At 46.3% G+C, this 16190-nt stretch overlaps 1 protein-coding gene across 1 annotated transcript in view; it reads left to right on the forward strand.

Moving 5' to 3' along the window:
• The first annotated feature begins 7765 nt into the window (after positions 1–7765).
• Positions 7766–16190, forward strand: part of sli (slit guidance ligand) — a 434906-nt gene continuing 426481 nt past the window's right edge. Inside the window, exon 1 of the mRNA XM_050192987.2 lies at positions 7766–7985. Coding sequence (XP_050048944.1) covers positions 7816–7985 — 170 coding nt within the window. The 5' untranslated portion in view covers positions 7766–7815. The remainder of the gene's footprint in view (positions 7986–16190) is intronic.

Genomic DNA, 16190 nt, shown 5'->3' on the forward strand with positions numbered 1-16190 from the left:
CAACCCGTGTAACTGACGACTGCGCTAACATTCTCGACCTAATATTAACGGATAATCCGGAATACGTTCATTCCATCACGCATCTACCAGGTGTCAGTGATCACCAAGTCATACAAGTCGACTTAATGATTAAACCATTTTCACGGACAACTAGCAAACGTACCATCCGACTTTATGATAAAGGAAACTATACTGCCATAAATAATGAACTTCGCACATTCTTACCCCGTTTTCAGTCTGACTTTAATCAAAGATCTATCCACGATAACTGGTACTTGTTTAAGACAAAAATTCAAGGTTTGCTTGACAGGTTTATTCCAAGCATAAATATAAGAACTAACCCCCTAAATCCTTGGTTCACAAACGCACTCAAACGTTTTGAAAACAAAAAGAAGCGTCTTTTACGTTCAGCCAAGTTGCGGCCTAGTCAGAACGCTTGGGACAAGTATTATGCAGCTGAAAAAACGTACCTACAAGATGTGCGAGAAGCCAAACACTCTTTCTTCCATTATGACCTGCCAAACATGTCTACTAACCCCCGTAGGTTCTGGCATGTCATTAATCCCCAGAATACACGCATAATTTCCACCGATGCATCAGGTGAAACTATCTGTGAATCCGAATCCGGCAACATTTTTAACGCAGCTTTTTCATCCGTGTTTACAAATGAAACCGATCCGGCTGCTTTTCTCCAAACCCCGAAGTTATTCAGGACACAATGCCTTCACTTGTATTTTCTTCAGAGGGGATTTCGTCCCTAATAGAAAACTTAAAGCTTTCATCCTCTGCTTTCATTGACAACACCAACGCTAGGATACTGCAGAACACCAAAGATACATGTTCATCTCTGTTGTGCTTGTTATTCACTCAGTCACTCCTCACAGGTCAACTGGCCAAAGATTGGAAACAAGGGAAGGTCGTTCCAGTCCACAAACCAGGTAACAAGAACTCACCTCTAAATTACCGTCCCATTTCTCTAACTAGTATTCCCTGCAAAATCAATGAACACGTCATATATACTCATGTCATGGCATTTCTCGGCTCGAATAACTTTTTCAATCCTGCCCAGCACGGGTTTCGCCGCGGTTACTCCTGCGAGACTCAGCTTTCCGCTCTCCTACACGATCTGCACTCTAACCTTGATTGTAATCTTCAGTCTGACGTAATATTTTTAGATTTTGCTAAAGCCTTTGATAAAGTACCCCATAAACGCCTCCTGATAAAGCTTTCCCGCTTAAATTTTCACCCTTATATACTGAAGTGGATCGAAGAATTCTTTACTAATCGTTCACAATTCGTCACCATTAATAATAAGAATTTTAATTCAGTCTCTGTAACATCAGGCGTCCTGCAGGGATCCGTGCTCGGCCCGCTACTTTTCCTAATATACATAAATGATTTACCAATAAATGTAACATCTCGCATACGTATGTTCGCGGACGATTGTGTTATATATCGTGCTATTACTTTCACCGCTGACCAATCTTCTCTTCAAAGTGATCTTAATGCTGTCCAGGACTGGTGTAACGAGTGGTTAATGGACCTTAACCCACGTAAGTGTAAATATTTGTCCATTCACTGTCGCCGTAATTCTCTCGTATTTCCTTACGTAATCTCTGAAGTTCGGGTAGAACTAGTTCATTCGTACAAGTATTTAGGAGTAACACTTTCGACCGATCTTTCCTGAAATTCTCATGTTACTAACCTAATATCATCCGCGAACAGGATGTTAGGATTTCTAAAACGCCATCTACATCATGCTCCTCAACATGTAAAATTGTTAGCCTACAAATCATTTCTCAGGTCAAAACTAGAATTTGCATCGCCTATTTGGAATCCTCATCAGGCATACCTAATTAATGATCTTGAATCTGTACAAAATCGCGCCACTCGTTTCATCCACTCGTCATATTCCTTTGATATCAGCGTTTCCTCCTTAACAACTGCATCCGCATTATCCCCCTTATCGCTCCGCCGTCGCATTGCCAGCCTATTTTTATTTCACAAATTCTTTCATAGCCCTATGCGCATTGCACCTTGTATCCTTCCTCCTACACGCATGTCTCACCGCACCAGCCGCCAGCTACAGGTTGCCCGTCCACGCTCACACACTGTCACGTTTTCAAATTCTTTTTTTCCTCGCACAGCTGTAGACTGGAACGGCCTTCCTAACGACGTTGCTGTCACTATGTGCCCATCGAAGTTCATCGAAAATGTAAAAAACTTCCTGTTATTGTGACTATGTATGTTTATTCTTGCCACCCCTTATGCAACGCTCCATTTATTGGGGCCTTTAAGGTAATAAAATGAAATGAAATGAAAGAAGACACCGCTCCAACATCTCTGCCCGCACGGCCAAACTTCCCCTTCGTCACGTCCATGTCTTTCCTGCTCGCATCTGCCTCGTCGCTCCCCGTCTCCTTCTTACTCCCGCCCTTCCTCGGAAAACTAACGGGCGCAGCTCCGAGAGGTGAGCCTGCCATGACGACCCGACCCGAAATTCCACCAGTGTTGATGCTGTGGGAGACAGCTGTCGTTCGAACCAAAGGAGTGCTGCAGTAATCAAATGAGGATCTGAACCGGTCAAGAAGAGGGAGACGTTCGTCGCGATGCGTCGGAGGACTCGCGTCGGATTAAGGTTGTGGTCGATGGATGCGATAAGGGTGCAGCGAGGAACTCTAAGGGTCGAGCGGCCAGCGGGTCTCCATGCTTGTCCAAAAAGTAGGTGCATCGGCTCAGGACGACCAAGGCACTGGTGGTCTAACAAATTGAGCGGTATTGATGTCGGGTTACAAACGCACATGGAAGGGACACCAGCACAGAGATCGAGCACAGCTGATGACACTGGAAACATACGGTGACGGGCGGAGAAGTCAAACGGCATGAAAAGCACGCTAGCATAGCACGCAGAGTGCATTGCACGACCGGATTACAGACGACCAAGGATGTATGCCGGTGTGACGACGGTAATAGACTGTTCGTCAAGTGGCCTGTCGCAAAGAGGAAGAACCTCGGTGCCGATGATGGCTCCATGATGGCTTGAAAGGAAATCCCCTCCCGAGATGACGTCGTGAGAACAGGAAATGAGAACAAAGACCTCGATTACGTAAACTTTAATGACGACTCTGGCTGTGCCGGCTCAATGAACGGCTCGTAAATAAGAAGGTAGCAAAAGTGTCATGGCAAGTTACAGACAAATTTCTATCCTACCTGTATTTTTCTGAGGGTCTTGAGAAAGTTATTTCACAAAGACTGTCTGCAATCTGCGATAAGCACAATACATTAACTAGCGATCAATTTGGTTACCGTAAGAATCTGTTGACGAAACTTGCTCTCTCGCAAAAAAAAAAAAAAATTATTTTAAAGTGTTCCGAGGACATTAAAGAGAATATACAGAAGCCTTGGGTTATTTTCATCATGACCAGATGCGGTCTCATTTCAGTGCATCTACAACTTCCTCATTTAACCAGACGTCCAGTTCTGTACGTCATTGCGTATATATCAAATTATGCAGATAAGCCCTCTTTTTACCAAACGGACTCAACACAACCTTTATATCTTACTTTACTTTAAAATGGAAAAATAGTCGGTATTGAATTCTACATAGACGGTTGTTTTCCTCGATGCGATTTGGAAATTTCATTATGCGCACACCTCTAATTAATTTTTATATTGAACGTTATAATGAATAACTTCACGGGTGCAGTGCACTTGCGCAATTCAAAATGGTCGTCACTGCTCAATGCATGGGCCCTATAACGTAAAACTATTGCAATATGTTTTTATTCCAATATCCTGACGTCAAATTTGCGTAACCGCCGACGCAAGCATCGGGCGGTCACTCGCAGGGTTGTCTGAACAAACCAATCAAATGCTCCCCTCGTTCATAGGAGGTCACTTTTGTTTGCTTAAAAAAACGAATAACATTGCTTAAACTGAGCGGCTTGTCTTACCTAATTGGCTGACAAGAGGCTAGGAGCACGCTCAAGTGGAGATGAATTCGATGGGGCCGAGCCACTGCACTGAATATCGATTACCGGATGAAGAGGGTGGTGCCCACTTCTGCGATTCGTCCGCTTTCTCTTACTTAGCTGGTGGTGGCTCGTCGGCAATCGCGGCGGCATGCAACGGAAGCTTAAGAATGACGCTAAAACGGATCCTCAGCAAAGAAGAGTTGGCAGAATGAGGTCGTAAACGTGCCGAAAGTTCTCGAAAACGTTACACGGCCACGCAAAAAGCTTTATTACGCGCAAATAAACCCATGCTCTCCGGCAAGGGCGAGTAGCCAGTGCCGGAGCGATCAGCGGCAGCCATTTTTTATTCCTTTCGGAACGGGGCAGCCTGCGGCTATTCAGAAAAAAATTCAGTTTTGTTCGGCATATTAATGCACCTTCAAGGCGCACACGTCACTTTGACGCGGTAAGTTCTTATGGTTTTGTGACGTCGCGCGAGAGGTAGGTGAAGTTGGTGCAGCCCGAAAACTTTTGACCAATAGCCGAAGGTTAATGGCAAAAAGGCGTCGAATCAGAAATAACTATTTTTGTTTTGTTCGGTCAAATTATGCATAAGCAGTGTGTACACGTCACATCAGATGGGGCGCTATCGCGGTTTTGTGATGTCGCGTGACTGACAGGTGAAGGGGAGGTGGCCCAAACATGTTTTTGACCAATCGCGGTGGGCTGATTGCAGAATTGGAACAGAAAAGTTTGGAATAGTTTTACGTTATAGCGCCCCTTATCTACTAAAACTTCAAACTTGGGCAATTGTGTGCTTCAAAATGAAAAATAGGGTAACGTATTATACGCACACGGATAGCGGTTTCATAATATCCACAGTCAAAATTATTGACAAAATAATTAAGTGTTCGAAGTATGTGTTTGCCACGTAGTGCGTGAAGAAGGCTATGCTAAAAAATAAATGGAATATATATATATATATATATATATATATATATATATATATATATATATATTGCTAGAACACCCCACCCACAGCACAAAAACCGTATGATTCAAATGAAACCTCGTTAGCATGCATCTAATGCCCAAGTAATTGACAGGTGTGTTCCCGGTGCCATAATGTTCTCTACGCTCATAGTGGAACACTAAATTTAATGCTGTCATTAACAAATGCTTCACCCTTCCGTCTTCTTGTATGTTTGATATGATTTTATATATATTATGACATCAATGACGCCTAGCTGATTATATATCAGCATGCAAGTTTTTGAAGAAGCATCAAATGAGATTAAAGACAATTATGTGCAACTTTGGTGCATGTTTCTATCATTAGCTTCGTTTTTAACGCACCAAACGAACGCGATATGTCCAACAGGTTGGCGACAGATGTAGCAACAGGAAGCAACAGCGGCCATAGGTGGGGGTTCAAGGTCAACTATACATATAGTATTTTATTCTATTCAGCGATGTGACAACGTATACGCTTGCAGATCACTGACAAGACGGCATAATGATTCTCTATACCAGGCCGTCTCCTACCTACCTGGTTTTAAAGTGTGAGCGTACGGAACTACCTTTAATACAGTTCACGTTTTCTTTGAAAAAGATGTCATTTTATCTGTGGTTCGAATATTTGCTTCACGCCATACTTCGGTAGGACCAATTTCAAGCTCTGTACGGTGTTGTTCGGCGGTGGTTTGCAATGCGGCGCTCGAGGTAGGTTCACAGAGCGTCGTTGTAGGAAACGTACGAGGCTCACCTGTGGAGGCTCCTCTACAGGACCGAATGATTGGCTCAATATTTCTGTGTGCCAACCGTGCACTTGTGGCAGTTCGCTGTTCACTCCCAACGCGGTCGCTCTGCGTGGATCCGAAATGAAACTTGTATCGAGGGCCACAAGAAACTCTCGTCCGAGTTGGAGCGATGACCTTAGCGATGCCTTCCTATGATGGTCAACGTGTTGGCGAAATTAATTTATTTGCACGCGAGCAAGTGCGTATATCCTGCGGAAGATAAACGGACGCATCACTGCTTGCACTTGTATTCCTCTTACGCTTGCGAAAATGGACCAAGAGATCTATCTCCCTGGGGAGAGGCTGCTTGTTAGTGTTTATAAGGGGGAACACGCCGATCCCTCTTCGACTTGAATTCCTCAAACGTGGCATGTTTCCAAACGTAGTTGATTAAAATTATTTTCAGCATTTTAGTTATTTATTTAATGGTGATTATCGAGCAGTTTATGTTGTATATGCGGCATATAATGCCACAGCTATTAATCTTGGCAAGCAGAAAATATCTATTTGTCTCGAATTAACTGCTTTTAATCAGTACTATTTGCTGTGAAGTGGCTGATGAAGGCCACACCTGGTCGAAGTTGAAGAAGCAATAATATACTAAGGTTTCTGGTGGGGCATCCGAGTGCGAGTTCCGTTAGGTTAAGCTTATGCAGGACGCGAACATTAGTTTACAAATTTTCGTTTCCGACTCATAATTTTGACATTCAATTAATTGCACGGCTTCTCGACAACAGAAAATACAGAAAAGGCGCTGCCTGCCATTCATTTAACCGATACCACTGCGCCTTTCTGTTAAATGCATTTAGTAAGCATTCGGTCTCCTAAAATGCCACACAGTAAAACCAAACTATAGCATAGAAATGGGGCTTAAAAAACTTTTTTTTGCGCATTCCTAGCCTGAAACAGAAGTATAATGTTTGGTACTCGCATTGCTCAAGTGTGGGATATTGCGCTAGCATGAACATATTACGTAGAGGAAATGCTGTGGTTCGTACCTTTTAATTTCAGCAAGTAACCGACCTGATTACGCTGAACATCATGCTTCTCGCTTTTTTTCCCTATTATATGTATTTATTTCTGCATTTTAAATTTTGTGGTGATGCTGTATTTATTCACGCACTCGTGTATCATGTTTCAATGTTTGGTATGTTTATGTTATCGTGCGCCTCTTCTACGCCTAATATTCCAGTGTAATGGCGCTTTAGTACTTAATTTTGATGCGCGCTTTCATTTTTCATTCCCTTATTTGCTGCTGGCCTGTATATGCTACGGTGTGAATAGTGTCAGTCGCCGTTATACCACGATCCTTAACATTTATGTCCATGAAATTGAAAGAGTGATTGTTGCATGGTACCACGACATCTTCATAGTGCAATTACACAACGGGAGATTACCCAACATTTAAAGCGACAGCAATGACGTAGATACAGTGGGCTGTTCAATAGACCTGAAGAATCAGACTCGGATACTGAACTTATTATCCCTAAACACCTATATACCGACAGACAGACAGACAGACAGACAGACAGACAGACAGACAGACAGACAGACAGACAGACAGACAGACAGACAGACAGACAGACGAAAGCAACATCGAATAGTTCCGCCTTGACACCGCTTTCTGTCTTCGCGGAAACATGCTTATGACCGTCCTTAATGTCCGGGCCTCGTCATTCCACAGAAGGATTGTCTCAGCGTCGCCTAGTAAGGAAAGCTTTCCGTGACCTTCCGCCCACCATAGCGGGAGGACTTCGTACGACATCGAACGCAATGATCAGTTGCACGATTCCAGATTCCCAGCCGTTCGACAAACCAAACACAAGCTGATTCCAGAAACCCTGGGTTCAGCTAAGTGCTCCCAAATGCCGCTTGCAGCGGCGAATCGACCGCGGCGGCTCCCCCTGCTCGCGAGTGGTCCTCTCCCCCGGCAAGAGGGCGCTCCGGAGGCGCCCCGCAGCGACCGCCGCGCGCGACACCGGCGAGCGGCGCTAGGTGCCGCGAACCGGACGGGAGTGCTTGTCGAGGCTCGGAGCATGGTGGCCGCCGCCTGAGCAGCCCGCATGGCGGCCGCGCTGCTGCTGCTGTGCCTGTTCTTCGCGAGCAGCGCCGCCGAGGAGCCGCAGCTGTCGCGCTGCCCGGATCCGTGCCGATGCACGGGACTCACGCTGGACTGCAGCCACCGAGGCTTGCGCGCTGTGCCGCGCCCGCTGCCTCAGGACGCCCGCAGGCTGTGAGTAGCGCACGTGCGAGCTGGAATGCGGCCGGACAGCGAGTGCCCCTACGCTGTCCGGCCCGGTCTGAGCTGCGCTGCGTATTCCTGGGCGCGCATGCACTCGTGGTCCGTCAGCCGCGCAGGCATGCTGAGAGACAGGAGCGTCTTTATTTTTTACGGCGGCACGCGCAAGTTGAAGGCACTGCACGTGGGCCTAGAACATTGTTGCTGCGTGCATGTCGCCTACTGCTCGCGCGTGCTTTTGTGCTCGTTGAGCGGGTCAGCGCGGAGCAGCATGCGTTGTTGACAGACAGCCTCGGGTCACGTGTGGCCGATGAGCGCTTGAACGATCAACTGTGCGCCCACGCGGCGCGTTGCTCACTGCTAATGGGTATTTGCGGGCTGAATTTACAAAGCGGGTTGTGAAGGAGACCCGAGTGGAGGATAATCTCGACTCACTGGTGGTGTTCTACCCGCGTCTACATGTTCTTTCCGTTTGGCGCTCGTAAAAATGCGGCCGGAATTCGAACCCGCGATTTTGTCCTCACTATCAGGACTTCGCAATGGTGGCGCGCAGCAATGTCGTTTATCACCTACCTGGCTTCGGATAGATGGGCGCGAAGCGATGCTTTATTTCAGCAACACGCTAGCTCGCCGATTCCAGTGCGGAGAACTGCAGTGTTCACTAACCGTAATTCAAGAAACGCAGTTGAAGGATTGCCCCCGCACTCTAGCTGTGTACGCCTCTAGAGATGATCAGAAAAGTAATGGTTTTTCCTATTTACTAGACCTCAACGAGGAACTAACAACAGTGAATAGAAATAATAGCTGTTGTTTGTTACATTGTTTTCAGACAAAAATTAAACATGCGTACTCCTGCGGTTAGGCCATACGACATCCCATTGGAATAAATGTGCACACGTCTATTTTTCATTACACTTATAGTAAAGAGCATGAAAGCCTCGAAACTCAGAGCACATTATTTCAACGCTGATGACCGAGAACGAGCGTCGGCGATTATTGCAACCCTGCAGTCATTGTGTGCTTTGTCACATAAAGATCGGCCTTCTAAACTCCCGTTATGACTTGAACCTGAAAGAATTTGCTATCAGTGCGAACTTGTGATGTTTAAGTTACCCCTGTCCGAACGCTACCTGACTAACGCTTACTGACTTTACACGGCTGTTGTAAGGCATTGCGGCTCTTTGCAGGTTCACTTGTGTGCTCAAACGGCCGTTATTCGTTCTATTTGAAATCCACTGCAAATGTCAGGATGGTTCGCTTCCTGGTGTCAGCGCCGTTATTCTCTAGAAATCCTACAAAATTCGCTAGAAAGGCCGGCATCCCCTGAAATCGCATTTTTACCGCTAAGCGAGCCAAAATCCCCTCGTACGTCTAATAGTAAATCCAGTACAATGGCAAAGCTGAATTTTCTCATTTTTCCATTGTCCGCGCCATCCATGCAACTAGCCGATCGCATCCCTGTAGACCGTACGCCTCACAACTGTGCCGGATAGACCGGCAAATTGCAGACCGATCAAGCCGCTTCACAACGGTTTATAGTGGCATGGCGGAAATGAAAAAGTGGCTTGTTTCGTAGCCGGTGTCTTCGCGTGTGACAACCTCAGTCCGAATTCGCAAAGATTTTCGCATAGGCTACCTTCACCAGTGTTATGTCCAGCGTCCTGATTCGCTGGCTCTTACGAACAGCGCAATAATTTTGTGAATACGAGCCCTAGTCTTTACGCGAATGACCGTGATGCCATGGCTTCGGGAGCATTTGCAAGCGAGCGCTTGCCGTGACGTCGCCAAGCGTGCTGTGCGCGAGCCCAGGTTCAGCCGCGCGCGCATACGAGTTTGGCCTCGGTTCCAACACGAAGGCCGGCGCCGTGCTTGAGAATCGCGGGCGCGTCTCTCTTTTTGCTAGCGCCGCGGCGCGGGTCTTGTGCGGAACACGGTCGGTCGTGCCGAGCGTAGCTTGTTGGGCGCCGACAGAATGGCTTGGACGTGAGCACGCCCTCCCGAAACGCATTCGAAGGACGGACGTGCCTGGGGGGGTTTTGTTCCGCCTCGTGTGCCGCCGCACACCTGGCCAGCGCGCCACGAAGCTGGTGCGGAACCTCGGGACTTTAAAGAAGCTTGCAAACCCGAAGACACTTGTTTCATACTTGCCATGCACGCCGGTAGCTTAGGGTTAGTGCGAAGAATCAAAGCGAGTCGCGTTGGTCGTTGTCGTATTCAGGATGTCGAAAATGCTTTGCGCTTTTAAGGCGTGCCGACGTTGCCACAACACTGCGTGCGCATTTCATACCACGATGTGCCTGCGATTATGCTTTCTGCTGATAGATAACTTGGATTTAATCAGCGGCGCCAGCAGAAAGACGAGACTACTAAGAAGAGACAGACCAAGAAAGCAAAAGCCTATGACTTCTGCAACCGATTACGTACAGAAGATGGCTATTAGGGTCAGTTTTTAACACAAAGTAGCCATTCCAGCGGAAACCTTTGCGCTTTAACTTCTTTCTCAGTTTTACCGGCACGGCAGTGCCATCATCACGTTCAGTAATCAGGGTTGCGGGCGCCCGTACACAGTTAAAAAAAAGACTGCCCAGATCGAAAATTTGTGCTTTAAATATTTCTACTCGCTTTCCGAAGCGACCACTGCATCTTAGCCACTTGGAATCGTAGGCTTTCCATTGCGCTACAATATAGGAAGTCCTTGAAGAACGGTAGACAGTAGAGCATTGCACGGGCCGGTTTTTCAGACCCGGGCCCGACCCGAGCACAGTACCATGCATTAGCCCGTGCGAGCCCGGCCCGATGATTTTAAACCTGGCCTGTACTCAACCCAGGCCTGAAAGATTCCGGCCCGGCGCGGACTGGTTCTGTTAGACCCATTAGCCCATGAGCCTATAACACCTGCGTTATGTCAAGCTAGGTCGAGATCTCGGCTATTGTGAAGATACTGCCATCTGATCAACGGGCGCCGAGCAGTCTTCAAGCCGCATCAAAGCAGCTTTTTGTCCTACGTCCCCTCTTGCTGGCTACTTTAACTGTGGGAGAAACAAACATTTCATTTGATTTCGTTGCTAGCCGAGCACGTACAGATTTTTATTCTAGTATTCTAACACACACATGCAATGGACAGTTATGAAAGTAGGTATGGAACAGGCTGGCGACAGCCATCGGGAGTGGCACACCACCTGCTTGCATTTAGGGAGGAAGATAAGGGAGGAAGATTCAGGGAGGAAGATGCTCGTGCTTTAAAGTGTGATATGAACGGCCTACTACATTTTATAAGCAGTTGTGCGGCGATATACTATATATAGCGAAGGCATATGTGAACACTCCCGTACACATGCCAGCCATTTCATCTCACATTTGAATCTTGCATACTCATTGGGATGTACAGTGATGGAACCTGAGCCAGTAATCCTTGCGCGAATGTAAGCTAATATTCGCTGGTCAAATGGCTTCCAGGAATATCATCATATACAGCTTTCTTTGTTAAAAAGAAATTCGTCATTCGTAAGGCTAACGCTTATGTGCAATCATATTTTCACACGGAACATGTCATTTTTATTGCTTTATTCGGCTTCATTGCAATGGTGTCAGTTTTTCAGTCAACAATTCAGGCATCCTTGTTTAGCAATGTATGCCAGTTTGGACTCTGTCTGCTTTTGTTTCAGTCCAGTGTATGTACAGCGTTGGCAAGGTAGTTTTTTCCCGTCAGATTGGAACATGATCTGCTTATTCGTTAATTTAAATTCGCAGGGAACGGACCTAGTGCTAGAAAAACATATACAACGCTGCAAACACGAGGGTTGAGCCACTTAACGTGTGAAAATCGCATTCAAAAGAAGAACTCTCCGAGAGAATGCAATTTTCTGCTTTCTTTTTGACATCCCTCTCACCAATGCTGAGAAATCTTGCAGCATCCGCGTAGGCTTACAGTATTTACCTAAGAACAATGGACACTTGACAGTGTAAATTTAATTAGTTGGACTAATTGTGCGATAAACTACGGCACAATAGTCGACTCGCCTGGAACAAATAAGGACGAAAAATAATGGAAACCAGTAGCGAGTTGCACTATGCCTTAACACAAAGAAATTGTGAGTGAACTTCTCAAAATTTATTTGCTACTACTTTAAGTACTCCAAGGACTTGTTACAATTTTATTTAATTTTTGTTTTTCCAATAAAATTATCACGCACAGGCTGTGCAAAGCCACACATCAGTGATCGCTGTCGAAAATCTTCATATTTTTGTGCAGCAACAAAATATTGCAGACGACTCTGCCTCTAGGCACGCCTTCTGCTCTTGAAAAATGTAACCAGCTGTACCGAAACTCCTCTTATTGATTCCTCTTGTGGTTGCTATAAGAAGGACAGCTTGGATACCTGAAGACAGTCTAGAGAATATATATATATATATTTTTTGCAGCGAGTCTCGCACCAATCAAATAGTTTCCACTCTCTTTAGCGCAATTGCAATGCAAATATCTTTCTAGCCCTTCGTAATTTTGATTCGACTCGGTGATGTCTAGCAACTCTTGAAGTTTGCCTTTGCCGCCATTCCCAACCACCCCATTGCGATTCCCCTTGTTGACAGGCGGGGCCGCTATCAAACTCGCACCGCTTCCGCCATCGAACGTCAGGTCGTTCGTCTGGCGCCTGAGCACGGTCACTTCTAGGAATTCTAGGTGTTAATAACCTGGAAACAATGTTGGCCAGAGCTTCTTGGTCCGGCAGACCGGCAGAGCCAACCTTAAGATGACTGTCGAAGTTAATGCGATTAGCATTCACGCAGTGTAGTGAACACGTAGCGACACACCGTATTGACTAAGGCGCCTTTATTTGTAATCTGTAGTGGTCCTCCTAAAATGACAAATGCTTCAGCTATATGCGACATGCACTGTCTCCATGATTGGCCCGCTTTGTTATGACCACCACTCGCCAAGGTTATCTCACGACGGTAGGACGAGGACCGTACGCCAATGGGGCATGCAGTGACGATGATGGAATTACGAAGATGGAATGACGTCGACAGAACGACGAAGGCATTATGAAGACGACAGCATGACTACGATGGGATGATGCTGAAGGGACGCTTCTGGAGGGATGTCGATAAGTAACCACAACACAATTACAATGCCGTGACGAGGATGACATAATCACGATTGAATGACGATAGCACAATTGTAACGGAATGAAGGAGAAACTATGTTGGCGGAACGACGAAGGCTCTATGACGACGACAGCACGACAATTGGATGAAATTTTTGAAATGACAACAGCGTGACGACGGTGGCCTGGCGACGATGGAATGACAAGTGTACGATGACAGTGACGTGTCGACGACTGTATCACGAAAATGGTGGGACGGCGACAGTAGGAGGACAAAAGATGACGACAAACTGATGACGACGCTGGAATGAAGTCGATGGAACTGCCAAGGTGATATGATGATGAGGGTATAACGAAAATTTACTGACATTTCTGAGATGATGACGATGGTACGACAGCGTTACAAGAACGACATGACTAGAACGGGGTGATCATGAATGTATGACGACGATGAAACTATGACGGCCACTTGAAGTACCATGACCTCGATAACATGCCTATAGTGGCTCAAGAAAGTTAGTAGACAACAATTGGGCCAGATGGCGTAAGATAGATAGATAGATAGATAGATATAGATAGATAGATAGATAGATAGATATATAGATAGATAGATAGATAGATAGATAGATAGATAGATAGATAGATAGATAGATAGATAGATAGATAGAAAGCTCCTGAAGTTGGCAAATTGTGCTGATCACATTAAAAGCGGGGCATACAGTGGGCGCATTTGATCGCCGGTACCATTTTCTCCGTAGCCGAAGAGCGCCGCTAAGGTACACTAATCTGTCCACGGTACCACTGCTGTGTCGTGGCCTGCCTGCCTCGCCTTTCTCATAAACCGACAGACAACACTGACCTGAAATTTGCATAGGGCTGCAGTTTTTATAGTATTCAGTTTTGTGGGTTACAAATAGCATGTCCGGGCTTAATGCGGGCTCGAAGCTCCCAGGCTCGAGTCTGGCTCGGGCTCGAGTCAAGAATTGCTTACCCGGCCCGCGGGCCTGGCCCGGGCTTTCAGGCCAGCCCGGGACTGTGTAGTGCCCTAGTAGGCAGTCCCTTTAATACAGAAACAAAAATCATGCTGTTGTGCTTTTTCGAATGGGGAAACCTTTTGCAAATTCTATGCAGAAGCTGGCGAAGAGGGCTTTGCCCTCGCATGACGCCGTATGCTGTACATACCTAGCACGTAAGATAACACGACAGGGTGGCTCTAGGGCGGCCACCACTGTCTTCTCGCACACTTTCACTATGCATAAATCTATGCTGCAGTCGTTAATGGTAATGAACCGCTGTTTACGTTGGCCCTGACTACAAAACTAGATGTATTGATAAAAGATAAGGTGAATAGTTTTACAACAATGGGAAAAAGTCGTATAGTGCTCAACTGAAGTTAACTTTGTTCCTCCATAAAGCGAACTCATAACTTAGTAGAAGCAGCGGTGGCGTAGAGGTAGAACACCCGCCTCGCGTGCAAGAGGTCCGTGGTTCGAATCCCGGTGCCGCGCAATTTTCCACCGGATTAAAAAAAAAAAAATCCGCGTGTTGATAAAATTGCATAAACAGGCCTGGAGTGTGGCCTGATCCCGGTGACCAGAACCGGTAACGCACTCCCTCACCAGAGCAGGATTGGCCACCCTGGTGCAGTACTTGGCCACAACCTGCTATATGAACACAACAATCAAACCCCGGCCCTCAGTCCCCAGCAGCTGCGAAGCAACTGACCACGGCGGCGGTCAGACCTGCGACGCTGCAGAGGGTGCTAAGAATCCCTGGCTCCGGACAGGCCGCCATTGGAATATGAACCTGGCAACGTTTAACGCTAGAACGTTATCTAGTGAGGCGAGTCTAGCAGTGCTATTGGAAGAATTAGAGGGCAGTAAATGGGATATAATAGGGCTCAGTGAAGTTAGGAGGCCAAAAGAAGCATATACAGTGCTCAGAAGCGGGCACGTCCTGTGCTACCGGGGCTTAGCGGAGAGACGAGAACTAGGAGTCGGATTCCTGATTAATAAGAATATAGCTGGTAACATACAGGAATTCTATAGCATTAACGAGAGGGTGGCATGTCTTGTTCTGAAACTTAATAAGAGGTACAAAATGAAGGTTGTACAGGTCTACGCTCCTACATCCAGTCATGATGACCAGGAAGTCGAAAGCTTCTATGAAGACGTGGAATCGGCGATGGGTAGAGTGAAAACAAAATACACTATACTGATGGGCGATTTCAATGCCAAGGTAGGCAAGAAGCAGGCTGGAGACAAGGCAGTGGGGGAATACGGCATAGGCACTCGGAATAGCAGGGGAGAGTTATTGGTAGAGTTTGCGGAACAGAATAATATGCGGATAATGAATACCTTCTTCCGCAAGCGGGATAGCCGAAAGTGGACGTGGAGGAGCCCGAACGGCGAGACTAGAAATGAAATAGACCTCATATTCTGCGCTAACCCTGGCATCATACAAGATGTGGACGTGCTCGGTAAGGTGCGCTGTAGTGACCACAGGATGGTAAGAACTCGAATTAGCCTAGACTTGAGGAGGGAACGGAAGAAACTGGTACATAAGAAGCCGATCAATGAGTTAGCGGTAAGAGGGAAAATAGAGGAATTCCAGATCAAGCTACAGAACAGGTATTCGGCTTTAACTCAGGAAGAGGACCTTAGTGTTGAAGCAATGAACGACAATCTTGTGGGCATCATTAAGGAGTGTGCAATAGAAGTCGGCGGTAACTCTGTTAGACAGGATACCAGTAAGCTATCCCAGGAGACGAAAGATCTGTCAAGAAACGCCAATGTATGAAAGCCTCTAACCCTACAGCTAGAATAGAACTGGCAGAACTTTCGAAGTTAATCAACAAGCGTAAGACAGCTGACATAAGGAAGTATAATATGGATAGAATTGAACAAGCTCTCAGGAACGGAGGAAGCCTAAAAGCAGTGAAGAAGAAACTAGGAATTGGCAAGAATCAGATGTATGCGTTAAGAGACAAAGCCGGCAATATCATTACTAATATGGATGAGATAGTTCAAGTGGCTGAGGAGTTCTGTAGAGATTTATACAGTACGAGTGGAACCCACGATGATAATGGAAGAGA

This window comes from Dermacentor andersoni, chromosome 1 (assembly GCF_023375885.2).
Source record: "Dermacentor andersoni chromosome 1, qqDerAnde1_hic_scaffold, whole genome shotgun sequence".
NCBI classification, from domain to species: Eukaryota; Metazoa; Arthropoda; class Arachnida; order Ixodida; family Ixodidae; genus Dermacentor; species Dermacentor andersoni.